We start from the raw sequence: 25,647 nt of genomic DNA, 5'->3' as shown, positions 1-25,647 counted from the left end.
ATAAATGGAGTATATGTTCCTAGAAGAGGAAGTGTCACATGACCAAGTGAAAAGGTAAATATGAGTAAAATCAAATGGGTGCAGGCAGAGGGCACAATGGTTGAGAGGAGCTTGCTGCCAAGCCTGCAGACCAGAGCCTGAGTCTGAGGACCCACAGCGTAGTCAGAATCAAATCCCTCAGCTTGTTTTCTGACTTACAATCATGCTGTGGCATGTACACGCCCCACACACAAATGTTTAAAAACTGATCACCCCCAAAATAAAAATAAAAGGTACAGTCACCCATAAAAACAGTTCTATAGGAAGCACTTTCTAAATATTTTACTAGCAATGTGCTATGTTCAGAATAATGAACACAGCTAGGGATTTGGTTCTGTGGCTCCTCAGGTTCAAACTCTGGTCTGAAGACTTGGCAGCAAGCTCCTCCTAACCCACTGAGCATTTTGCCTGGATGTTTTTTAGCTTTTTTTTTTTTCTTCCATGAGTGAATACTTGACGGTCCGAAAGAAACATGAGCAAGACATTTGAAATAGTAATTTGTTTTGTAATTTAGACATGGTCTCTTGCAGCCAAAGTGAGCCTTCAACTTGCTACAGAGCTGAGGATGGTCTCTTCACATTCTACGACAGGGATTACAGGATGGTTTCTGCCATCACATGCAACCTGCAAACATTCTAAAAACTGGTACCCAAAAGTTTATAAATACATAAAAGAATGTTCCCAACCTTATTAGTGGCACAGCCTTTAATTCCAGCACTCAGGAACTGGAGGCCGGATTTGAGTTTGAAGCCAGCCTGCTTTACACAGCCATTGCAGGACAGCGAAGGACTACATAATGACACCCCATCTCAAAAACAACAACAACAACAACCCAAAAAACAACAACAAAAAAACCAAATAACGAACCAAACAACAAACAAACGAAAACCGCACTTAAGTACAATCGAACTATATGAACATGCGAGAAAGGGAATACAATCTTTCCTATAACGTAACAGAAGCAGATAGATGACCGGTGGGCTGGGACTTTAGAGATAGGAAAAGAAAGCGAGTGGGAGATCCAGAAGACAGTCCAGTTCCTGGTCGATTTTTTTCTCCTGGGAGTTATTACCAACAGGAATAGAGGAATCTGCGCGAAGAGAGACAGAAGCAGGTGAGAGAACCTTCCATGACCTTGGCCAGACCAGCCACAGTCGGAAGCGCAGATGGAATGGCGTGACGACAGCGGATCGCGGCAGCTTCCGGCCCTAGAGGAGGAAGAGGCGGGGCGTAAGCAGCGCCCAGGAGACTAACGAATCGGGATGCCAACGGGAAGGCACGTGCTCGCGAACCAATAGGGCACGGGAGCCGCCCCCTCCGGCTAAGGGGCCCGCGGCTGCCGTGGAGTGCCCAAGAGCTGCGGCGGCATGGCGGGCGGGGCCCGCGAGGTGCTCACGCTGCAGTTGGGACATTTCGCGGGTTTCGTCGGGGCGCACTGGTGGAACCAGCAGGTCAGACCCCTAGTGGCAGCCCGGCGCTCCCTGCGGAAGGTACCGGCCCTGCCCCTCCTTCCCCCTCCGCTCAGTCCTGTAAACCCTGCAGGATGCTGCGTTGGGACGCACGACCGAGGGCGAAGAGTCGCCAGGCGAGCTGTGCCCGGACGTCTTGTATCGAAGTGGCCGGACACTGCATGGCCAGGAAACCTATACACCTCGACTCATCCTCATGGACCTCAAAGGTGAGGCGATGGCAGGCTTAGCCAAGTTTTCCCGTGTGGCGTGTGAGGACCCTAGCATCAGTTCACTTAAAAACCCACATTGGGGACACGCCCCAGGGGATGCCAAAAGGGCAGGTTGTTTGCTTCAGGGTCCAGCCCTGGAGTGGGTAGTACAATGTTAAGCTGCTGCATTCACGCCTGCGAATGGACCACAGCTATTGACAGAAGGATGGAGTCCAGATTCCCTGTCCCTGTCCCATCTAATGTATATCCACGTATGCCAAGTGCCATGTGCAGTTGGGCACGCCCTTAGTCCCTGCAAAGGCAGGCAGAAGCTCTTAATTCAAAACCAATCTGTCTACATAGCTGTAGACCATTCAGAGCTACATCTTGGTCAAGAGAACTGCTACAACACATCCCCTCACAGGTCAGTCTTGATGACATGACATCCGTTTTGATCTTGCCTTTCATTTCTGTGCAGGCAGTCTGAATACCTTAAAGGAAGAAGGCAGCCTCTACAGGGACCGACAGCTAGAGGCTGCAATAGCATGGTGAGTAGCTTTCTTCTGAGCATGGTCCACTGTGTGTACATAGATGGCTGCAGAGCCCTGCAGAGGGACACTTTTCTGTGCTTACTCTCTTCTCCTTTTCAGGCAGGGGAAGCTCACCACACACAGAGAAGAGGCCAACTCAAAGAACCCGAACCTCCAGGACCTTCTGAGTGCAGAGGTGCATGGGCTCTGTCCCAAGCTTTTAGACCTGCTCAAGCACATAGGCTCTCCTGCTGCAGGGAAGAGGGAGTCTAGTCATTGTAAAGGCCTCAGAACACTGACTGAGTTCCCAATGTCCGCCTCAGGCAGCTCACAACAATCTCTAGCCTGGTTCCTGGGGATCTAACACCCTCATGCACATGGTGCACAGAAACTCACACAGGAGTATATACACGCACATATACACACATAAAGATAAGCCCAGGGCAGGGGAAAACAACCAGCAGCCTCTCTTCTCACCCTCCAGGGAGTGCTGAGTAGTGATGGTGCCTTGAGGGCGAAACTGATCCAGAATGGCAAAGGTGAGACATCCCTTGATGCTGGACACTGGACAGAGAAGGAACTTGGGGATGGCACAACTCATCGGCTGTTTCTTCCCACTAGTCATCCTGCTACAAACCCGAAACCACTTCTCCCCACAGAGAACAGCATCAAAGTCTGGTCAGACTTCCTCCGAGTCCATCTCCATCCACGGAGCATCTGTGTGATTCAGAAGTACAACCATGACGGGTATGGGGACTGCAGAGGCTGTTAGGCAAAGCTTAGGTTCCCCCAACACACTGGATAAGGCCGGGGTCCATGTCACTTGCCCTCCAAAACAGCAGACTGAGGAGTTGAGTGCAGGACTGTGTCTCTTATCGTGGTGGTTTTTGGCAGTGAGACCGGCCGGCTGGAGGCTTTTGGCCAAGGGGAGAGTGTCCTGAAGGAACCCAGGTACTTGGAAGAGCTGGAGGACAGGCTGCATTTCTATGTGGAAGAATGTGATTACTTGCAGGTAAGTGGCTGGCAAGGGTGATGGGTGTTGGGGTAGAGTCTCCTCGCCTACAGCCGGGGTTTGATTTGTTTTTTGTTTTGTTTTGTTTTTTGCCTTCATCTATCTCCAGGGCTTCCAGATCCTGTGTGACCTGCATGATGGCTTTTCTGGAGTAGGTGCTAAAACTGCAGAATTACTACAAGACGAGTATTCAGGGCGCGGAGTACTAACCTGGGGTCTGCTGCCTGGTCCCTACAGTCTTGGGGTGAGTGGAAGCAGGAAGAAAAAGTAGAGTTGATGAGAAAAGAGGATCCTACTGTGCGAGTTGCCTGACGCAAGCCACCCTCATTTCTGTTACCAGGAGCCCCAGAAAAATATCTATCGTCTCTTAAACACAGCATTTGGTCTGGTGCACCTTGCTGGGTACAGCTCTTTCGTCTGTCCCTTGTCCCTTGGAGGGAACCTGGGCCTGCGACCCAAGCCACCTGTCAACTTCCCTTACCTTCATTATGATGTAAGGCTCAAGCTCACCTTGTCCCATCCTCTATCTCCTGTGACTCCATTCGTCCTCTCACCCTCAGCCCTGTGTGTGTGTGTGGTCAGGGATTGGACATGCTTGAGGCATTTGTAACACCAAAGTGAGTGCCTAGCTTCAACACACCCAGCTGCAACTTGACTTCCTGGCACGTCATGTTTGTCTTGTCTAAGGACAGTCTTGTTTCACTCCTTGGTTGTCTGTCCTTCATGTTCTGCCTCCACATGTTTGTCCATACCCAGAAGACGCAGTGTTCCCTCCTGTCCCACTTGACAGGCCACTCTGCCCTTCCACTGTAGCGCTATCCTGGCTACAGCCCTGGACACGGTTACCGTTCCCTATCGCCTCCGCTCCTCCACAGTCAGCATGGCTCACTTGGCTGATGTGCTAAGTTTCTCTGGGAAGAAGGTAAGCAGCTCTGTGAGGGGCTGGGCCGAAGCTGAGAAAGCACTTTGTAACCTGCTCCCTCCTGGTGTTTAGGTGGTGACAGCAGAAGCCATCATCCCCTTCCCACTGGTCCGAGGCCAGTCACTTCCTGACATTCTCATGCAACTTGGAGAAGCCACCCCGTGGACCTCCCTGTCTGCATGCGGTGATTCTGCCGGACATCGGTGCTTTGCCCAGTCTGTGGTGCTCAGGGGCATAGACAGAGCTAGCCACACCAGGTAAAGACTTGTGCTCTTAGGGAACCCTATGAGAGCTGTGCATGTCTGTCTCTCTAATTTCTAGGCGTTCTTAATGGCACACTTTCTAACAACCCTTTTTCTGCCACCATCAATGCCTCACTTTAGATAAAAGTTCTAGACCATTCTCGATGGTCCAAGACTTACATTTGTGCAGCCACAGGGTAAATGTGCTTTTGTTCTTGCAGTAAGCTCAACCCAGGGACACCTTTGCCCTCCACTCTCCATGCGTGTGCCTCTGGAGAAGAAGTCTTGGCCCAGTACTTAGAGCAGCAGCACCCTAGGGTCTTGAGGTCAGTGTGTACCCGCCCTTTCCGCAGACCTCTGTACCCTGGCCTCCCTGCTCTCTGATCACCTCTCTGTCTGCAGTTCGTCATATCTGCTGCTGACACCCTGCAAAATGGCTCCTCCGTACCCACACTTCTTCTCAAGCTTCAGTCAGAAAGGGTTGGCCATGGACGGGGCCCCCAAGGGCGCAGGTAGGACATGAAGGGACCTAACACTTGAGCCACATAGGAGAGTTTTACTTTCTCTTCCTGGATGAAAAGTGCAAAGAAAAAAAAGTTCACAGTTGAGTGTTCCTCCACTTGACTACAAGCTCCTCTGGGGAGCACACTAAGGGACAGCACACGTCACTGCTGTGCTTCAGAGTCAGGTCTAAAAGTCCCAGAGCAGGCTCCAGCCCACTCGGCGTCCCTTTTCTTTCCCCCTGCAGCAGTGCAGAGCATCCCTGTGTTTGGGGCCTTGCGTTCAACTTCATCCTTGCAGCGGACACTAAGAGACTTGGGTGACGAGCTCGCCAGACTTGACCTGCGGCGCTGGGCTAGCTTCATGGACGCCGGGGTGGAGCAGGATGACATGGAAGAGCTGCTGCAGGAGCTACACAGCCTGGCCCAGTGCTACCAGGAGGGCGGCGGCCTTTCCAACTGACGTCCGGGGGAGGGGGTGGGGAGAGAATTTATAATAAAAGCTGCCGGGTGCAGGAACCCAGTATGTCGGGACCTGATACATGACATTTATACATCTATACATTTAAAAACAGGCTACCAGACCAAGGCAAGCCCCGTTCTCCTCAGTACTATGTACAGGCTGGGTTTGTAGGGTCTTCACCAGGGACCCTGAGATGAACTGTAGGCCACCTGCATGCTCGCTTCCTTATGGTCTCCACGAGTGCTGACGGCTATCGGGTGGATTCTGGCAGAGTCACTCATCCAGCTCCTCTTCAGACAGCAGATCTCCATGGTCGGAGAGCTGGTCTGCATTGCTGGTGCTGGTGGCATCATCCTCATCCTCAGAGCTGGCCTCACAGGCTGTGTGGAAGAGCTGCATGAGCTCTCGGAAACGGTGGGAAACCTGGGAAAGGAGAGAGGGTAGTACTCGTTCTTCTAGGCTTCTAGAGTGAACCGGGCACCCACGCACCAGAGTGAGACTAAGAGTTGTGTCTTCTGAATAGAAAAGAGAATCACACACAGAGTAATATGTACCTTGAATTCCAGCAATCAGGAGGCTGAGTCAGAGCCAGATGGATCTCTGAGTTCAAAGCCAACCTGATCTATTGTTCTAGGTTATCCACACAGTGAAAATCCTCTCCAAAGAAACCCCCCACCTGACAGGTCAAGCCTTTCTTCAGACAACCCTTTATCATAACCAGTTGTTGCCTTGAGAGTGCTCACGACTGTAAGCCCAGCTGGTCCCGTCCTCTCGCCTTGGTCCCCTCATCATCTGCCCCTCCCACCTTACCTCAACAGGGGTCTTATTTCCCAGCTGCTGAGAAATAACACTGAAGGTGTGAGGCTGTGCTCCCTGCTCCTGGCACATGGTGAGAATCACCCGGTCGGCTTCCCTGTAATCCAGGTAGCATAATTAGCTCCAAGAAGCTTTTTGGATCTGTATTAAATTTGTAATTATAGCCCATCTTTACCTACCTTGTCCAAAGTACCACCTTCTCCCCCGTGGAGCTGACCTTGCTATTGTTGGCACAGACGGTAGCTTCTGAGGCTTTTGGCAGCACCGCTTCCGGGCCCTTGCCTTGTGTTTCACTGTCCTCAGCTAGGCCCTCTCTGGAAGCTGTGGGAGCAGCCTCTGAGGCACTAGCTCCTGATGAAGTTCCACGGATAGGGGCCACCATATGGGCTGCCTTTGCCTCAGCTCTATTGTCGAGTAGCCAACTCTGAGTGCCTGCTTTCCCATATATGTGTCTTCTCCCAGTGTCTCTGGTACTTAAGGAAACAGGACTGGGGAGGGGAGCAGGGAGTTCCACAGTTCCCGGCAGTCTCTCAGTTTCTGATGTTTCTGGGAGGGGTGCAATAGTCTCTGAGTTAGCCACAGCCTTTTGGTCCTCCCCCTCTTTAGGAGGGATGGAGGATGTACCAAGGCAGGAGACGACTTCAGGCCCAGCCTGGTTTCTCCTGACAGAACAGACTACAGCTCCAGTCTGAGGAGGAAGCCGAGGAGTCTCTGGTGAGCAGCATGTGGGGCCCTCCAAGGACAGCTCGATGGGAGTCACTTCTGCAGAGCACAGCAAAGCAGTCCGTACTGTTGACCCTGCTTGGAAGGAATGTGGGATCAGAGTATGCATGGGAATCACAGCCCTGGGGAGCTACAACAACACAGTTCCAGTGGAAAGGGTGCAGGATAGGAAGGAGCCACGCAGAGCACAGGAGGCCATGGTAGGAGGATACAAGCCTAGGGGAGACTTCAGGAGTCTGTTTCCTTGTTATTTTTGAGACAGGGTCTCACTACGTGGCTCTGGCTCTTCTGGAATACACTCTGTAGACCACGCTGGGCCAAACTCCTAGTCCTAACTGTGTGAGACAAAGGAGTAGGGAAAGGGATTGCCGTAGTCCGTCTATGAGAACATGTCATGCCCATCATTGGAAGGTGCTTTAGCAGCTGACACAGCTTGCTGCAGAGTGGGAAAAAGCATACAGGAAGAAAGAGGAGTGGCAGTGAGGCCATCAGTCACTCACCTGGAATGGGTGCCTCTCCCTTTCTGGTGGTCCTGCCAGTCTTATTCTGGCTCACCTCCACGTTCTCTTGCCCCTCCATGGTCTCCTCTTCTGACATGTCCTTGCCTTGTCCCGCCTCCTTAGTGCCGGGCACAGTACTGGCCTCTTGGAGGGGGCCACTGCCCACCAACTCGAGGGGCTCCTTGCTCTTGTAGGATTTACTGTCACAGACCTGCAAGAGTGACTCTCTAGGTTAAAAATGTCCTGACCTTCCTATGTCTCAGGCCTGTGTTGGTACTCAGCAAGTGAGCCAGCTTTTAAATTGTAGGAGTGTTCTGTTTCTTTTTTTTTTTTTTTTTGGTTCTTTTTTTTTCGGAGCTGGGGACTGAACCCAGGGCCTTGCGCTTCCTAGGAAAGTGCTCTACCACTGAGCTAAATCCCCAACCCTGAGCGCTCTGTTTCTAATGAGGACTGTATCTATGACACCAACCAACTCACTGCGGGGAACCAAAGGTATCTTTACTCCGTTTTGCTCACAGGTTTATTTGATGGAAAGAAAAGGAAACCTAAAGAGACAATTGCAGGGCCTACCTATGATATCCCACAGAAGCACAAACTTTATAGAGGAGGTCTCCAGACATCAGCAAGTCTGTAAGGAAATACTTCAACTGCAGTTCTACTCCCCATTTCCAGAAGCACTAGTTTTAGAACGGTTTTTATTTTGGGCGTGTCATGACTATTTGCCAGCACGAATGTCTGCGCCATGTGCCTACAGTGCTAGCAGAGGCCACAAGACAGCAATGCAGCCCTTGGAAGAGGGGTTACAAACAGTTGTGAGCTGCCATGTTGGTGCAGAGAAAAGAAGCAAAGGGCCCCTCAAAGGCCAGCCATTGTCCTTAACTGCTGAGCCAGCTCTCCAACCACTACTATTTTGAGACAGAATCTTTATGCTCCTTGCTATACAGGTTCAGCCCCTTGTCTCCACCTCCCAAGTGCCAGGATTACAGGTGTGAACCACCATATTCAAATTAGACTCTTTAAAAAGGAAAATCCAGATAGAAAGTGGTGGTACACACCTTTAATTCCAGTGCTTGAGAGACAGAAGCAGGTGGATCTCCGAGTTAGACACTAGCCTGTTTACAGAGTTAATTCCAGGAAAGCCAAGGATATACAGAGAAACACAGCTCAGAAAACAAACCAAAAAACAAAAAGCTAACTGTAATCCCAGCACCTAAGTAGTGGAGGCAAGAGTTCAAGGTTCACTACATGGTGAACACGGTAAATTTGAGGCTAGCCAGGGCTAAATGAGGCCTTATCTCAAAAATATTTTTTTTTAAGATTTATTGTATATTTATTTTATGTATGTGAATACACTCACTGTCTTCAGACACACCAGAAGAGGGCATTGGATCCCTTGTAGATGGTTGTGAGCCACCATGTGGTTGCTGGGAATTGAGCTCAGGACCTCTGGAAGAACAGTCTTAACCACTGAGCCCCGTCTCGAGCTCTTACCTCAAAAATTTAAAAGCAACCAACATAATCTCAGGAAAAAAGGGAAAGAAATCTAAAGCTGAAGATGTAGCCCAACCAGAAGAGTGCTGGCCTACCATAAGGAGCTGTTGTTGTTAGCACCACATGAAATTGAGTGTGGTGATGTATGTCCGTAGTCCTAATACTTGAAACATACAGACAGAAGGATGGTGATTTTGAGGTCAAGCTGGGTTATATAACAAGCCACTGTCTCAAGACCAAACAACAACAAAAGACAAAATATGCCAACAAAAGCAAAATCCACCCATCTCCTTTTAGCTTTGAGACAGGGTATTAATATCCCATGTTTCCTCACACTCACTATGTAGCTGAGGATAACCTAGAACTTCTGATCTTCCTGCTTCCACCTCCTCATGGGGTGCTTATAGGCCAGGCACCAGGGTCCATTTATTTTGCTTATTGGCACATGTGTGTACTGCATACAATCAGACATGGCATCGCTTTATGAATTCAAAGACACAAACCTATAGTGGCAACAAAGCCTCTAATCAGGAGTGCTGGTACACACCTTCCATCCAAGTGATCAGAGGCAAAGGCAGGATTTGAGTGCCCCCACCACCCCACCCCAACAAAACCAGCACAAGCCAAAGCAGCATCTGTGCATTGAGGCCGGGCCATCCCAGCACATCAAGCACTTTCTTCACCTTGCTGCTGCAGTGACAATTTCTCCTTTTGCTCTTCTTCAGCTTAGATTCCGGGCCTCCCTCATGGCAGGGACAGGAACCATCCTTGGCTGCTTCAGGCCATTCCGACTCCTACAACAGACAGCAGCTAGATTAGCCACCTAGTATTTCCAACTGAGAAAAGCAGCTGAGGTGAGAGGCCTGAGTTTATGCAGATGGCCCTCCCACTGCTCTTTTCTGATATTCTCATCACAGAGGGGTCATTGACCCAATTCTGACTACAGTCCCTTAAGAATCCCTGAAAGAGGGGGTTGGGGATTTAGCTCAGTGGTAGAGCGCTTGCCTCGCAAGCGCAAGGCCCTGAGTTCGGCCCAGGTCACAGACTTGGTCACCCTGTGTGTTCTCTAAACTCTTGAAAAATGGCTCTGTACAGTGACTCTACTTAATAAAGCCCAAACCCGAGAACCATTATTAACCAGATGCAGAAGAAACTCCAAAGAGGCTAAAAGTTCTCAAGGTCATTTATTTTATAAGAAGTTTGGCAGAAAAACAGTAAAGAAATAAGGTTTTAAGAGGCTAGCTAGAGAAATAGCTCAACCAGGTTTGATTGCCAGTACCCACATGGTGGCTCACAACAGAGGTTCTGATGTCCTCTTCTGATGTCTGTGGGCACCAGGCACACATGGGGCACACAGACATACATGCAGACAAACACGCAAGCATATAAAATGTAAAAGCAAACAAAAAGAAAATCCATGGATTTAAAGATTACCTTGATTAGGCATGGAAGGATTTGCCTTTGACCCCCCCACACTTGGAAGGCACAGCAGGCAGATTTCTGAGTTCTGAGCCAGGGCTACACAGACAGACCCTGTTTCAAAAACAAAACAACACCCCCCCACTGAAAAAAACACAAGACAGACAGACAGACAAGATCGTGGACCAGTGAGATAGCTCAGTGGATAAAGAAGCCTGTTGTGAGGTTGAGGGCCTGAGTTCGGTCCCTGGCACCTAAATGATAGAAGGAGAAATCAACGCCACAAGCTGTCCTCTACCACCAGAGGTGTTCCATGGCACATGCACGCGCCATACACACAAAATCCATGAAACAGACAAGCGAAGTCTATGCAGAGTGGCCCACACCTCTAATCACAGCACCAGGAAGACAGGCAGCTGATCTCTGAGTTTGAAGCCGAGATGGTCTCTATAGTAAGTTCCAGGGCCAGGACTATATAGAGAGGCTCTACTTATAACCAACAACAACGACAATAAATCTTTAGAAATAAATGAATTTGGGGTGGGTGGTGGTGAAGAGATGTCTCCGTAGTGAGAACAATTTAGGGTTAGGAGTCTCCAAAGCAAGAGGCACATAAACCACCCTCTGGTCTCTGAGGACACCTGCATTCACACAGACATGTTTGTTTCTACAGATGCACATTGTTCTCTAAGATTAATATATGTATTCATCTACCATGTGTGCCTACATGCACACTGTACCACATGCATGGAGGTCAGAGAGAAGAGTCCGACCATACAGACCTGATGATCAACCTCTCGTCATCAGGCTTGGGCGCGAGCACCTTTACCCGCTAGTCCATCTCAGCCCAAGGCTCTGTCTCCTACTAAGTATGAGCACACTCTCCAGCAAGAAATAAGTCATACATGCGTGTCCCAACACTGACAGGTGAAGAGGTCACTCGGGCATTACCTTCTCTATGCACTTCAGTTATATGAATGAACCCTCTGCAGTACTACTATGAAATTTCATGAACTAATTAGTAATCTATGATGCTGCCACACAGTAATACAACTGCTACGTTTGTCATTAATAAATTGTCATTATTTCTTTCCATGGGCAAGTGTTGAAGTAACACAAAGGTAAGAAACGTGGCGGCTCTGAATGAGGAGGAAAGCATGAAATACCTGGGGGTTTTTCTTGCTTTGCTTGGTTCCCTTTCTTTCTTGGTCTTCACCTCATAGCCTAACCTACCTTTGAAGCTGCAGCAATACCCCGCCCTGGCCTCTGGGTGTTGGGAGTTATCAGCAGGTACCATCATGCCTGGCTGTGGTTGGATTCTCCACAGGCCTTACCTGTGGTTTGTGCCCCATAGCATCTCCAACCGTAAGACTTCGAACTGTCCTATACATACCAGTGATATGCACAAAGTATAATTCAGAGAGCGACTGCTAAAACGCAGGCATTTAAGCATGCACACCTTATCTTGGTGCTGGACCCCAATCTCTTTCCGCCTCTTACTCTTGGAGGCTGTGGACACCTTGGCAGGCTCTTCTTCCTCTTCCACCTCAGGGAGTATCACTTCTTCAAAGCCATCAAACTAAACAAGAAGTGGTAGCAGTGAGTAGACTCTGGGACCCAACCCCTCCCCCAGACAGCCTTCCCCTTGACAAGCTATACCTCATACTCTTTCTCTTCAGTCCAATTGATCTCTTCAAAGTCACCCATCCTGTTAGCTGCTGGGCGCAGATGATCAAAAAAGATGGAGAACTCATCCTGTAGGTGGTCATGGCCTCTGAGAAGCTGCCACATCTGTGTCTTGAGCTGAGGAGAGTTGAGAAGCCTAAGAAGACATCTACAGAACCTCCCTAGACTGCACCAAACCACAATGAAGCCCACATTCTGCCTTCTATACAAAGCCTAGCTTTTTTTAAAAGATTAATGAATTAGTTTGGTGTATGTATGAGGCAGTGAAAGACACCAGGGTTCCCAGTTGAGGAGGTTTGAACACCAGAGACCTTGAAAGGGACGGCAGGAGTTTCACCTGACTCCCAGGAAATCAGGCTGGTCACTATCCTACAGCCCTCCACATATCTGTGATCACCAGTCACGTAAGGGAAACACCCCAAGCCCCTTCACAGGTAGGACATGACCATAGGTCACAAAGGCTCAAGACAGATCTCTATTGAGATAGAGATCTATCTATAATGAGATACCCAAAGGCCTGGAGGCTTAGCCAATGAATTTCCCTTCCCAGACACTCCTCCCTGCAAAAGGTATTTAATCTTAGGCCCACTCTGAGAAGGGGGTACGGTTTTACTCATCCACTTTCCACCATGACAATAAATGACTTGAAACCATGGACTGCCTCTTTTCATGGGAGCAGCCATGGGGAGCTGTAGAGAAGCCCTTCCCCTACAGAGTCACCCCTAATCTCCCTTAGAAGGCCTCCTAGCACACCCAGTGGCAGCCACCACCAAGCACAAGCCTGCCACCTCGATCCAGTCAAAGACTCTCCAAGTGAGACCAGCTGGAGCATCCCCCCTTCTTTTCCCCCATGGCCCTGGGCTATATCCAGCTCGGGTGTGGGGGTTGGGAGTGGGGCCATACTCTGTTCTCAGCTCTTCCACAGCAACCTAGCAGCAACAGGATGACAAAGCCTGAGAACTGACACCCCCTGCCCCCACCTCCTTGCAGGCCCAAGGACCCCACACCCACACCCAAGCCAGCTCTGGCTGTGTCCTGCACTCAAGACTCTGTTTCCCACCCCTGGATCGGTGTCCTGGTGTCCCGAGGCAGCTTCTCACAGCCCAACACCCACCCTGCAGTGTGGGATAAGCGAAGTCAACTTCCCGAGTCCTACAAGGGACCTGAGCCCTGTGACAAAGTGGACCTGGGAACCCATCCTAAACCACCTAAGTGTCTAGGGTATACATGCCACAGCACACCTGTGTAGTTAAAGGACAACTTCTAGGAGTCAGTTCCCAATGACATACTTTCCATTCTTGCCTGACTGACCCCATGCATAAGCAAGAAGAGGAGGGCAAGCCCTTCAGCACCTACTTTCTTCAACCTCCCTGTCAGAGCACTGATGGTCCTCTGAGCTTGTGAGTGCCAGCCAGGCTCTGGTTTCCCAGTGCTAAGTCGAAAACACTCTTGCTTTCTGTGCTGTCAGAGGGAAATGATAGACCCCAAAGGCGGAGAGAGAAGTAACAGTGAGGAGTCAGACATGGGTGCTGGATGGCTCCGGGTCAAGAGCACTTGAGGGCCCAGGTTAGGTTCCCAGTACCACATGGTAGTCCACAACTGTAACTCCAGTTCTAACTTCTGCAGGCACCAGGCATGCATGTGATGCACATAAAACACGCACACACATAAAAGAGTAAATCTAATGGGGAAGAACAGGCTGACAGGGAGGGGAGCACCTCAGTGATGTCCTGAGGAAGGCAGTCTGCACAGCCCTGAAGAACCTTGATGATCTTCTGGTGGTGCGACGGGTTCTCTGCAAAACATATCTCCAGCTGTCGAAGGAACTTGCGACTCTTCTCAAAAGCCTGTTGCTCCTCGAACTGTCAGAGTGGAAGGAAGACAAGAAAGGAGTCACCACATGGCTAGAGCCACACATGAAGCCTCTGAGAAGAGCTAAGAGCACTGGGCAGAGGCACTGCTATGACAGGGAGTCTGTGTAAGACCCCACCCAACCCCAGAAATGCAGGCGTGAATGAAAGACAACAGACATGAATCTCCTCTGCCCAGTCGGGGACAGGCTGAGACGGAAGGATCCCAAGGTCAAGGTCAACATGGGTACACAGGAGAATTGTCTCAAATAAAACAAATCAAAGAGATAACATAAATCTCAAGTTCTTTGTTATTTTACGCATTATAAAATAAGATATTCAAACTCAAGTGGAATGTCAGAGTGTACAAATTATTTTTGTATATATGTTCATTTAATCCTCATAGTGATGACAGAAGGAAGACAGGCATTAACTTTATAGTTAACCTGCCATCAAATGAGCACCAAACTGTCAAAATGGTGAGGTTACTCCTTCATTCCTGTCTCTGTTTCTACCTGTCAGGAAGAGAAGACTAGTCTAGGACAACTACAGCATATTCATTCATTCTCATTCTCCCTCCCTCCCTCTCCCCCCCCCCTCCCTCTGCCACCACCTCCCCCTTCCCCTCCCTCATTGTCTGTCTCCTCTTTCTCTGCCAACCAAGCACAGGGACAATACTTAGGAGTCAGCATGCACATCACATGATTCCTCCCATTTCAACTCTCAGTCTCCAACCCTTTCCTTTTGGAGACCGGATTCACAGAATCCAGCATCCTAGGCTGGCCATGCACCAGCAGCAATGGTTCTAGCTCAGCTTCCTGAATGCTAAAATTATAAGCACATGCACACACCGGCACACAGACAGACAGACAGACAGACAGACAGACAGACACACACACACACACACACACACACACACCATCTCCTCACTCACTTTACTTAACAATTCTCTAGTCTGTTGCTTTAGTTTTCTATAAAGAATTCTCATCATAAAGATAATGTACTGCATACTTGACGTTAATAATCTTTATGTTACAGACTTTCTTGAGACTAGATGCTCTTTTGACAGCAGAGAAATTAATACTTTTTTTTTTCTTTTTTTCGGAGCTGGGGCCTTGCACTTGCTAGGCAAGCGCTCTACTACTGAGCTAAGTCCCCAACCCCAAATTAATACTTTTTTAACTGCTATTCTTAGCATCAAGATTTGCCTGACACTCAACAAATGCTTAGTATAAAGGAGATGGGGCATGACGGCTTATGACTTTAATCCCAGCCCTGGAGGGGCAGAAATAATTTGATTTTTGTGTAGTCAGATCTAAGCAATGACTTCCAGGCCAACAGAGGCTACCCAGAAAGTCCATGTATTTAAAAAAGAAAAAATTAAAAATGTACTTTTCATCAGTGAGGAGTGAGGGCAGAGTGTGACTTATCAAGATCTCCACTGGTAACTACAGATAAAACCCAGTAAACAAATGGGAAGACTGGAACTGTCTTGAGCACTGCATTCAAGCCCCTCTGCCTCTGCCCCGGAGTCTGCTGTAGTCTCTGCTCGTCAAAGTGGACTTACGAGTCCACAGGACAAGGCCTGCTCAGGCAGCAGGAAAGCAGCAAAGTCCTTCAAGAGCTGAGGCCAGTCGTGGAGAAGAGTTTGCAAGCTTTTGAAGAGATCCACAGCGCTGTGCATTTGGGCATTTGACTCAAATTCATAGATGATCTGAAGGAAATCTTCATATTTGCCAGGGATATGCTGGAGGGCTTCTCGCACCTACAAGGAACACTCAGCAGTAAGCAACCTTTCTCCGGGCCTGCAGTCCTAACTAGCAAGGCACAGAAGGCAGCGATGCTCATGGGGTTCTCAGAGCTCCCCTCAGAGGCACCACTCTGACAAAGCACACACAACAAGCAGCAAGGCAGAACTCCTTTTCTCCAACGGGCAACTGGACAGCCTTTAAACCTTTAAAAACCAGGGGCTGCTTTTCACCTGCATTAAGCAGGTGAGAGGCCATGTGTATATGGATTTTAAGACACGCCATACCAAGGAACAGAGTACATGAACTTAGGACGTCTATAAAATAGCAGACAAGGAAAACCATGCCTACCCTGGAGGACCTCCCTCTGCTGTAGCAGACAAGGAAAGCCATGCCTACCCTGGAGGACCTCTCTGCTGAGTTATTAAAGAAGGAGGAAGCTGCGGTGTATCTAGATACACAAGACCAAGGTTTGATCCGGAGACCAGCTCTCCCAGTCCATACACCAACTGCCAATCTTTTCACTGAATGCTCAGTAAAGGTCTTATATCGGCCCAATACGGGAAGTCCCAAGGTGCCACTGAGGGACGTCTTTCTGTCTTTCTCCTAATCTCTGGGTGAAAGAGAAATGAGACAAGTAAGAGTGGGGCACCAATGACCAATCCACACGTCTCCTGCTAGTCATTAGAGAACACTATGGCAGAGACAGACGAAGTCTACTGTGCACCTAGAGAAAAGACTTGGTTTTGGTTGTGCTGGGGCTGACCCAGTCTTGCCCATGCTAGACATGCTCTGTTACTAAGCCACCCCCTTAATCATGTTTCAAGCATTTTCCTCCAAAGCAGCAACTACAGATGCTCAGCCTGGCCAGAATGGCAGCAGCTGCCTACCCTGGTTAGGTAAGCCTGTGCGAACGCCAGGTCCTTCTGCTCCCTGAGTGGGTCCCGGTCAAGAATGTCCTCGTCGTACAGCAACAGCAGCTTGGAGGCGTCCTTGCTGGCCCGGGCCCGACTTCCCCGTCTGCTCCGAGCCCGATGACTGCTCCGTCCCTTCCCAGCAGCTTTGATGCTCTCCCCTTGAAGTGGAGGAAAAGATTCCTTCTCAATCCTTGGGACTATGCTATCCAGCACACATGCCACCCCATGCACCCCAACTATTCCCCTGGCACAGCTAGGGAGGAGCAGCTAGGACAGCAGCAGAGCCAGCCTGTGCCCATGACAGCACCAGTACTGCCCAATGCACCACATGCTCTTCAAGAGTCACAGGGACACAGGTGGCCCATGAGTTCTGCAGCTGAGGAAAGAGTCCAAGGCCAGGAAGGAGGAGAGGTGGCCTAACACCTCTGATACTGCCTGAGCTATGGCATGGAACCCTGTCTCAAACGACAGAAGAGAAGCTGAAGGAGGAACATGAAAGCCGAACAGCTCTTAGCCTCCAGCACACAAGAGGCAAGAAGCACAGAGAGAACACAGGGCAGCTTAGTGGAAATCGAGGGTTGATGAGAATTAACTTTCTGCAGAGACAGCTCTAGTCTGTTCAGGAAGGGAAGAAAACCTCCATGAGATAAAGCCCATTATCTCTGGGCAACGCAGCTAAGGGAAACTTAGCCTCCTTGGGGACCTGATGCACTAACCTGCTGGGGTTATGCTGGTCTCTACTTCTGGAGCAGTGTGAGGTGAGGCCAAGGTAGACGGGGGTTTCTCAGCAGCACCTCCACCTGCTTCATCGGTCGCTTCATCCTCTTTTTGCAAGGTTTCCATTCCCTCTGCCTCCTCTTCCTCCTCTTCTTCTGGCTCAGAGTTCTCCTCCTGGGAGTTCTCCTCCTCAGACTCACCCTCCTGACTCATCCGCCTTTCAGATGCCAACCAAGTCAGTTTCTCCATTGTTTCCTAAAAGCAGCGTATTGTTGAGGTTTGCTCTGTTGCTATGTAAAGCTAAACTCTGTGCCCAGAACACCGGTCTACTATGAGAGACTTCTCTGTTTACCAGCTTTTACTGTGCAAACCTTGTTCCTTAATTTAAAACTATAGGTTAAAGAAAAGTGGCTACATCCACTTACTAGAGGGATTAGAGGTAGGCAGATCTTTTAGTCACCTGGTTGTACATTGCAGAAGAGCAGAGGAGAGAAGGAGGAAGAGGAGGGAGAAGGCACCATGAGAGGAGATGGACCACGAACACATGGCCAGGAGAAACTGCAAGTGTCTGGGGAACACTGCTGGGGAGGTAGTCAGATCAGCAGTTAGAAAAGTAGATTAGGGGTTACCCCCCAGTAATTATCAAAGCCAAAATCACTAACCAAAGTCTGGGTCCCATTTATTTGTGAGGTAGTCAGGGTAGGATTACGTTGGCTGTGCTACACCAGAGAATGTTTACAGGGTTCCTAGCCGCTCGCAGAGTGCTGAGGTCCAGGAGCAGCAGCACGAGACTCAGGGACAGCAGGCCCAACACTCAGGAGTCTGGGGTCGTGAGAACAGCTTTGCTTCTGCCGTGCCCGACACTTAAGAACTTTTTACACCTTTTCTCCTTCTCCTTCCTTCATCCTCACCTCCCTTCTCCTCCTCCTCCTCCCTCCTTAATTCTTGTCATCCTCATTCTATTCCTCTGCTTCTTCTCTACGTGGCTGGGGATTAAATCAGGACCTTGTGCATGTTAAGTACATGCTCTATGTTTGGTTTTCTCAAGACAAGATTTCTTTGGCTGTCATGGAACTCACGCTATAGACCAGGCTGGCCTGGACCTCAGAGATCTGCCTGCCTCTGCCTCCCCAGTGCTAGGAGGACTTGGTGTGCGCCACTATGGCCTGACAGATACATGCTGTGCTGGTTAGCTACTCCTCTAGTTCTTATGACTATTTAGAAGTATTTTTAATTATTACTTTGTTATTTTATAAGTTTTGTCTACATGTAGATCTGTGTACCACATGCCGGCGAGGCCTGAGAGGGCATGAGATTCCCTACAACTGGAGCCACTGTGGGTGGTGAGCAGCCATGTATGTGCATGCTGCAACTCAAGCCTGCATGCTCTGGAAGAACAGTAGGTGATCCTAACTGCAGAGCCATCTCACCAGCCTTCTGGTCTGTTCTTTAAAATCACATTTATTTGTGGCTGTGTGCATGCACGGAGGTACATGTATGCCATGGCACTCATGGGAGAGGTGCGAGGAAAACTTAGGAAAATCAGCTCTCTCCTTATCCCATGTGGTCCAGGTGGGCAACAGGTACTTCTGTTTTCTTAGGTTTTGTTTTGTGGCATGTGAGGTACGCTCAAGGCAGTCAGTGCGGCGACTCAACAGGTACGGGATCCTGCTGTCAAGTCTGACATGAGCTCAACACCTGGGACCCACATGATGGAAGGAGATAACCCCCCCGTCCTCACTCTCTGACCTCTGCACATATCATCACATGGATTCACCCTACGAATAAATGAATTATATAACACAAATTAAAAAAAAAGTGTGCTCAAGTAATTCAAATTAACACTTCAATGAATCTAATTCAAACGAAATGTCCCCTACACACAGCATTTCACACAAAGGTCAAAATTATGTTCCACAGATATTCCAAAGGCAAGTAGCAGTTTATGACCATAACGTGATAGAGTGAGCACTCCACCTAGTCGCCAGGCACTTGCCACTGCTCTGGCCCTTACCTGGAGCTCTGGGACAGAAAGTACAGACTCCTCAGAAGCTGAGGACAGTTCATCTTCTTCATCTTGGGTGAGGTCATCAAAGTCCTCCTCCTCTTCTTCCTCAGCCCCGTCCTTCTCCGCTCCAGTGTCTGTTCCTGCTGGGGTTCCCACAGACTGACCATCAGCGTTGGCTGAGTCCTCAGGCTTCCCTGGAGGACTGTTAAGCACTGTGCCCTGGTCCATGGAGGACAGAGTGCTTTGTGGCAATCCTTTGCTTGCATCCCTAATTGCATCGGGAGCATCTTGAGACACAGAAGGGGATTTAGCGGCCTGCGTCTCTTCCCTTGGCGTGGCTGTCTGTTTACTCATCTCACTCACACTACTCGCCTTCTCCTGTGGGGAGTCCCTGTCTAACTCCATACAGCACTCCTCTTTCACTTCCTCGCCAATGTCCTGCTTGGGGAAGTCGCTGGAGATCTCCTCCATACAATCCTCGGCTTCCAACTTGACCATGTTTAATAAATCCTTCGATGGAGAGTTCAGAGAGTCCTGGGGATCCTGAGGCAATGGCTGCACAGCATGCCCACCATCTTCTGTTTTCACAACAGTCCAGCCACAAACACTCTTCTCTGAAGACCCTTCCTGGCCTTCTGTTTTCACAGCAGCCCAGCTGCAGGCACTGGATTCAGAGACTGCTTCCTGGTTTCCTGTATCTGCTGAAGGATGCCAGGACCTGGGCTCCTCTTTGGAGAAGACAGTAGCACACTGAGGGGTTGGTTCCTGGGGTTTTATTTTGGGCTCGGGGTTCTGAGGAGCATTTTTCCCTTCGGCAATATCCAAGCTCACGTGAGCCTTCTCTTCAGGAAGAGATGTCACAGGGAGAGCCAGGGGATTGCTGGAAACAAGTAAGGGGGAGATGGAGGAGGCCACGAGGGGTTGGTTTAATGAACAGGGGAAAGAAGTAGGGTTGACAAGCAGAGTGGTGATAGGGATGGTCTGGGGACTGGGTGCTACAGCTGCTGTGACAGGCTGGATCATGTTACAGCCACCGCCTAGGCTTACAACCTTCACTGTGGTGGCAGGAACTGTGAAGATGACAGGTGTGGGGTGGATGATGGGAGCAGGTTTCACACAGGGGGAAGCCTTGGCTCCTTTTCTTCTTGTGGGCTTACGCCTTACATATGGCTTTCGAAATTTAGAGGGGCCAAGTGAGGGAAGCATTAATTTGGGTGCAGAGGACGAAGGTGGTGCTGACTGAGACTCAGACCAGGGGAAGCTGGTTCTGGCTTCAGACCCAGAAGGCATGGCAGGCAGTGCTGCGGGAGACTCAAAGCTGTCTTCTCCACAGACCCCCACCGAAGGGAAACCTGGAAGAGTCTGTAAGACAGCAGCTGGCTGGATCAGATGAGGAATCTGGACCACCGTGTTGCTTGGAGGGACTTCAGACTGAGTTGGCCAGGTTGCCATTTTCCCAGGGTTGAACACAGGCTGAACAGACGGGCTGGGTTGGATGAGGAGAGGCTTCTGGACCAAGGGCCGCTTCTGTCGCCAAGCCTTTCTGGAGAAGCGCTTGGAACCCGGCTTCAGCTTCAGTACTACACCCTTGGGCAGCAGCAGTGGGTACTGAGTGTCACCACCCACGACAGGGCTGGTTTTCTGCAAGTGCTGATCTGTGCTGGTCTCAGTGGCTGCGGTCACACTTCCTCCCGCTGTAGCGCCTCCGGCTAGGTTCCGCAGTTCTTCCTGAATGGACTGTAGACTAGCCTACAGGACAAGAACACTCTGCTCTAGCACACATCAGAAGGTAGGGGAAGGGAAATTCGCTTTCTGATTCTAAGGACTACCGAAAGGCAGCCTCAACCCACAGTTCCAAGAACAGTTTCTCCCTGTCTGCACCAATTTCTAACATAACCACATTCCAATTCTAGAAACTCTTCCTGAATTTAACTCCTATAGGAGCTTTTAGTGACTTCTGCCTCACACAGATTTTGAAGGAAGGCCAGACCTTTAACCAGAATGGAAGCCGGTGTTCTTCTTTCTCAATAGGCGGCTTCCACTGATGTGGCTGGATCTCTTCACAGCACCTCACCAGAACTGGCAGCTGTTTGGTCTTCTTATAAAACTAAATGTGAAAACACAAGTGTAAATCACATTCTTTTAGATTGGTAAATGGAGTGGCCGATGGTTTTGTACACACACAAAATTATCAAGAATATATGCTGAACGTTTCTGCATTTCAAAGTATCTCTAATTAATGAAGATTTTATAATTATTCAATACCTAAATGCAAACATCCATTCTGATAACCACTAAACGTCAGACCTATCTTCCCCTATGACCCCCCACTGTAGTGAAACTTGGAAGTTTAGGTCACAAAGAATAGGAAGTAAATGATCAAAATAATCTTAATAAATGCCCACACAGAGCTTAACCCTCCTTTTACGCACAGAAATTACTTTTAAGCAAGAGTGTTAACTGGAAGACAGAAGAAAAGACACTATGAAACAAGCACCATGGAACCCATCTGTAATCCAGGGAAAGAGGAGGAGGAGAAAGAGAGGGACAGATAGATGATGTCAGTCTCATTTTAAAAGTCATAGCCTGGGTGTGCTGACACACACCTTTAATACCATTTAATACTGTCTGGGAGCAGAGAAAAAGCTCCAGGACAGACAAGGGTATACAGAGAAAGAGACTAAGCCTCACATCAATCAGAGAATAAATAAAGGGAGAGCATACGACGGGAGACACTGCCTCAAACAAACTAGCCAGCTAATAAACAGAATAAATGGTGGAGCCAGCAGGCTTCGGCCTGGTACAAGGAAGGAACAGGCTTCCCCGAGTAGTCGGCCCTCTGACCTCATGTGTGCACGCACCTACCCATGTAAATAAATGATTTTAAAAATATATGAATAGGGCTGGAGCGATGGCTCAGCGGTTAAGAGCACTGACTGCTCTTCCAGAGCTCCTGAGTTCAATTCCCAGCAAGTACATGGTGGCTCACAACCATCTGTAATGGGATCTGATGCCCTCTTCTAGTGTGTCTGAAGACAGCGACCGTGTACTCATCTATAATACATAAATAAATCTAAAAAAAAAAAAAAAAAAAAAGAACAATTTAAAAAACAAACACATCTTTACAAGAGTAAATGAGTAAGGAGGGAGAGTAGGGTCATGGTTCAGTGAGACATCAATTTCTAACACAGAAGGAGGAAGGCAGACAAGCAGCGAGAGAGGGAGGAAGAAACGAAGGCAGACAGGCAGGAATCCATGACTGAAGGTGAGTAATTTAGTCCTAAATCCAAGCACCAAGAGGTCAGTTACAAGCCTGCTGTGTAACACCACCGTGAGCACACCACCTTCCCAAACACTTGGGCAACCAGGAAAAGGGACAAAACACTTTCATAACAAAAGCCTCATAAAACGGTCTGACTCTTCAAGCTACTTCATCTTTTCTCCTGCGGTCTGTTTATCCACTGTGGAGCCCTGGGTGGTCTCAAACTCACAACTGCAGCCTCTCAGTCTCTGCACGCACAGGTCTGCACGCACTACCACAACTGGTTTCTGTGACTCCCAAAGTATATTCTACACTAACTTTAACAGAAAGAATGAAATAAGAAAGCAGCTCTGGAAGCTGGAGAAAAGGTTCCATGGTTAAGACCCGGAGCTGCTCTTAGAGAGAACACCAACTCGGTCCCCAGAATCCATGCATCCATGTCAGGTGCCTCACAACTCCATACAACACCAGCTTCAGGGGATGAGGCACCTCCACACACTTGCACAGACCCACACAGACCCGTGCCTAATTAAAAAACAAAAGAAATCTTTTAAAGAAAAGAAAGCAGTACTGTGGAGAAGGTTCCCAAATGGAAAACTGTCTCCCTACAGAAAGCTAGAGAAAGAGACACAATACGGTTAGAAGAAACAAGAACTTGTGGAATACTGTGACACAAATGATTTCTTACTTAAATATTCCTGAGAGGATAGGTGAAGGTACTGTGGGGCAAATGGAATCAATGACTCAGTAGGCAAACAGCAGAACTAATCTCACAGAGTGGGAGGAATCCCCCGTTAAATCGGCCCTCCCTTGGACCGCCTTCCCTCCCTTCACTGAGAGCTGAGGAGAAAGGGAGGCACGGGGTTTTCACACTCACTCACTTTAATCACGTTGTTGGGAGCTCTATTCAGGTTGAGGTTCTTGATCCTCACCGTCAGCTGGTGAGCGGTCTTACAAGTCACAAGGTACTTGCTGATCAGAGGCTTTGGAAACTCAGTCCCTTCGAAGTGCTTCAGTCCTAAGGCTAACAGACTGAGAGAGAGGCGGTGAGACAACCTAACTCCACAGAACATTCTGCAAAGGAGCTCTCGACACTGCTCATGCGTCACAACTCCCACACTCACTTTCGGAGTTAGAGCACTGAGTATTTTAAGAACCAAACATGAAAAGCTTAATGACCCTGGATTAACCCCCAGCATATTGAAAATAGATGTGCTTAAAGCTCTTTGCACAAACATCCTTAGTGAAGTCTTGTAACAGAGAAAAAGAGCAAACAAAAACAGCCAATCACACACCCTCAACACACAGGTGATCGAGGCAGAAGATGCCAAGTGGAAGACCCGCCTGGGCTTCAAGACACAAGCCTGTACCAAGAGAGCAAGAGCTGTAATATGGCTAACTCACTGGTTCCAGTGATTCCCTACCATACGGAAGACCCTAGGATCGAACTCTCGTGGGCCCTAGATTGGTTTCAAGAGAACAGAGGGTCTGAGGTATAGGGCTGAGTACGGACAAACGAGACAGTTTACAATTCAAAAACCACCAAAAACCATCATATGACAAGATAAGTTATCCCAGGCATGGTGGCACACTCCTGCAATCTCAATACTTTTGAGAGGCCAAGGTGGGAGTACTACTTGGGGCTAGCCCAGGCTACACGATATCATTCTGTACCCAAACCCCTCCCCCAAAGGTAAAAAAACAAAAACAAAACTTCAGTACCAAAATAAAAAAACAAAAACAAACAAAACTACAGCTCTTAGAATGTGGAGGCCAGAGGGTTCAAAGTTCAAGATCATCCACAGTAGCATGGCTGATACAAGTCTAGCTTTGGATCAGTGAGGGCCTAACTCAAGACAGCAATAAATAAATCATGAATAACTCAAGCATAAAACGACAATTTGAAGTTCTTTTGTTTTGTTTTGTTGTTGTCTTGTTTTTAGACAAGTTTTCCCTGTGTAGCTCTGGCTGATCTGGAACTTTCCCTGTAGACCAGGCTGGACTTGAACTTACAGATCAGCCTCTATCTGCCTTCCAAATGCTAGAATTAAAGGCATGTGCCACCATCACTCAGCAAATCCTTACGGTTTTGGTTTTTTTGTTTTTTTGTTTTTTTAATTTTAAAATTAGAAATGGGAGCATCAGAGACTAAAGGCTAAGAACAAAAAACGAGTAAGAACATGGGGGGTGGGGCGGGGGGAGACAGGGCTGGAGACAGGGCTCAGTGCTTAGGAGTACAGCCTGCTCTTGCAGAGGACCCAGCTTCATTAGCACCCACATGGTGACTCACACTGTAATTCTGGTTCCAAGGGCTCTGATGCCCTTTGCTGGCTTTGGTCAGCAATGTCATTCATGCACATGTGCACAGACGAGCAAGCAGAAAGACACCCATACTCACAAAGTAAAACTAGGATAAAAGGTTTTAACACGTGTGGTATCCCCTGTGAAAGACGCGTCTATCTACACGGCTTTTCTTTGGCCTATTTTTGTCACACACAACTCATTTACCCCAAGCCTCTCAAGCGTTTGCCTGTCTTTGTCTTTCGCTAATGCACTACTGTCATCTCCATGGTAAACGTACTTGTCCTCAGCCTTGGTAAAGATGGTCTTATCCCGAGGATTATTTGCCTTCAGCGAACATATTGGGAGGAGCTCTGGATACATGAAAACCTTGTTTGTGGCCAGGATCCAAGCCACTTGCTTTGGCAAACAGGGAAATTCACTGGCTGTAGGAAAAAAACATCTGAGATAAAATATAACCCAAGAACCAACGAGCTTCACAAAGGCCTGAGTCCACTTCAGCATTCACACAGAGCTCTTCCTCTTACTTGACTCCTCAAGTTTCCAGTCACTTCAACCTTACACATGCCTAACAGCAGATCTGCCAAGCTCAGTCTCTTGTCCGTTCCTGTAAGAACACCTTCTCCACTGACACAGGAGCACAGGCACTAAGAGAACTCACACACTGTTAGACTCACACAGTCTCACCCCATCTCTCTTTTAAAAGTCTTTGCAAGACTTTCAACAAGATTTTTGTTCTTCCAAGACTAAAAAAAATTACAATTTGGTTATTCTCTCTTACAAATCTAGACACCAGTGAGACGAACTTGCCCCTGGGCCTAATGACCTGAATTCAATTCCT

The 25,647-nt window shown here is 48.7% G+C and overlaps 2 protein-coding genes across 19 annotated transcripts in view; one reads left to right on the top strand and one right to left on the bottom strand.

Annotated features, from left to right (window-relative positions):
* Positions 1-1,350: 1,350 nt before the first annotated feature.
* On the top strand, positions 1,351-5,633 carry Msto1 (misato mitochondrial distribution and morphology regulator 1). 2 transcript variants are annotated; one of them, NM_001106443.1, is made up of 14 exons: positions 1,362-1,490; positions 1,582-1,717; positions 2,178-2,247; positions 2,350-2,425; positions 2,714-2,768; positions 2,889-2,976; positions 3,124-3,241; positions 3,351-3,485; positions 3,582-3,734; positions 4,032-4,163; positions 4,236-4,420; positions 4,627-4,731; positions 4,808-4,917; positions 5,154-5,633. In NM_001106443.1, exons 1-14 carry the CDS (start codon positions 1,407-1,409, stop codon positions 5,366-5,368), a joined length of 1,662 nt encoding a protein of 553 aa, NP_001099913.1. In that variant the 5' UTR covers positions 1,362-1,406; the 3' UTR covers positions 5,369-5,633. The 2 variants fall into 2 exon arrangements, with proteins under 2 accessions (XP_038957963.1, NP_001099913.1); XM_039102035.2 differs by having other exon boundaries at positions 1,351-1,490; positions 2,714-2,976; positions 5,154-5,431.
* Positions 4,942-25,647, bottom strand: part of Gon4l (gon-4 like) — a 73,173-nt gene continuing 52,467 nt past the window's right edge. For 15 of the 17 annotated variants that reach the window (NM_001024797.1, XM_039102893.2, XM_039102896.2 and 12 more), the window contains 15 exon segments: positions 4,942-5,791; positions 6,179-6,281; positions 6,364-6,982; positions 7,408-7,618; positions 9,582-9,692; positions 11,777-11,896; positions 11,977-12,120; positions 13,722-13,865; positions 15,421-15,618; positions 16,492-16,676; positions 17,235-17,490; positions 19,250-20,992; positions 21,234-21,350; positions 23,387-23,537; positions 25,087-25,231. In NM_001024797.1, the coding sequence (NP_001019968.1) occupies positions 5,642-5,791; positions 6,179-6,281; positions 6,364-6,982; positions 7,408-7,618; positions 9,582-9,692; positions 11,777-11,896; positions 11,977-12,120; positions 13,722-13,865; positions 15,421-15,618; positions 16,492-16,676; positions 17,235-17,490; positions 19,250-20,992; positions 21,234-21,350; positions 23,387-23,537; positions 25,087-25,231 (4,397 nt within the window). In that variant the 3' untranslated portion in view covers positions 4,942-5,641. 17 annotated transcript variants of the gene reach the window in all.

The sequence above is a fragment of the Rattus norvegicus genome, chromosome 2 (genome assembly GCF_036323735.1).
Source record: "Rattus norvegicus strain BN/NHsdMcwi chromosome 2, GRCr8, whole genome shotgun sequence".
Taxonomy (NCBI): Eukaryota; Metazoa; Chordata; class Mammalia; order Rodentia; family Muridae; genus Rattus; species Rattus norvegicus.
The sequence above is the reverse complement of the archived record's forward strand: the minus strand, read 5'-3'. Positions and strand labels throughout refer to the sequence as shown.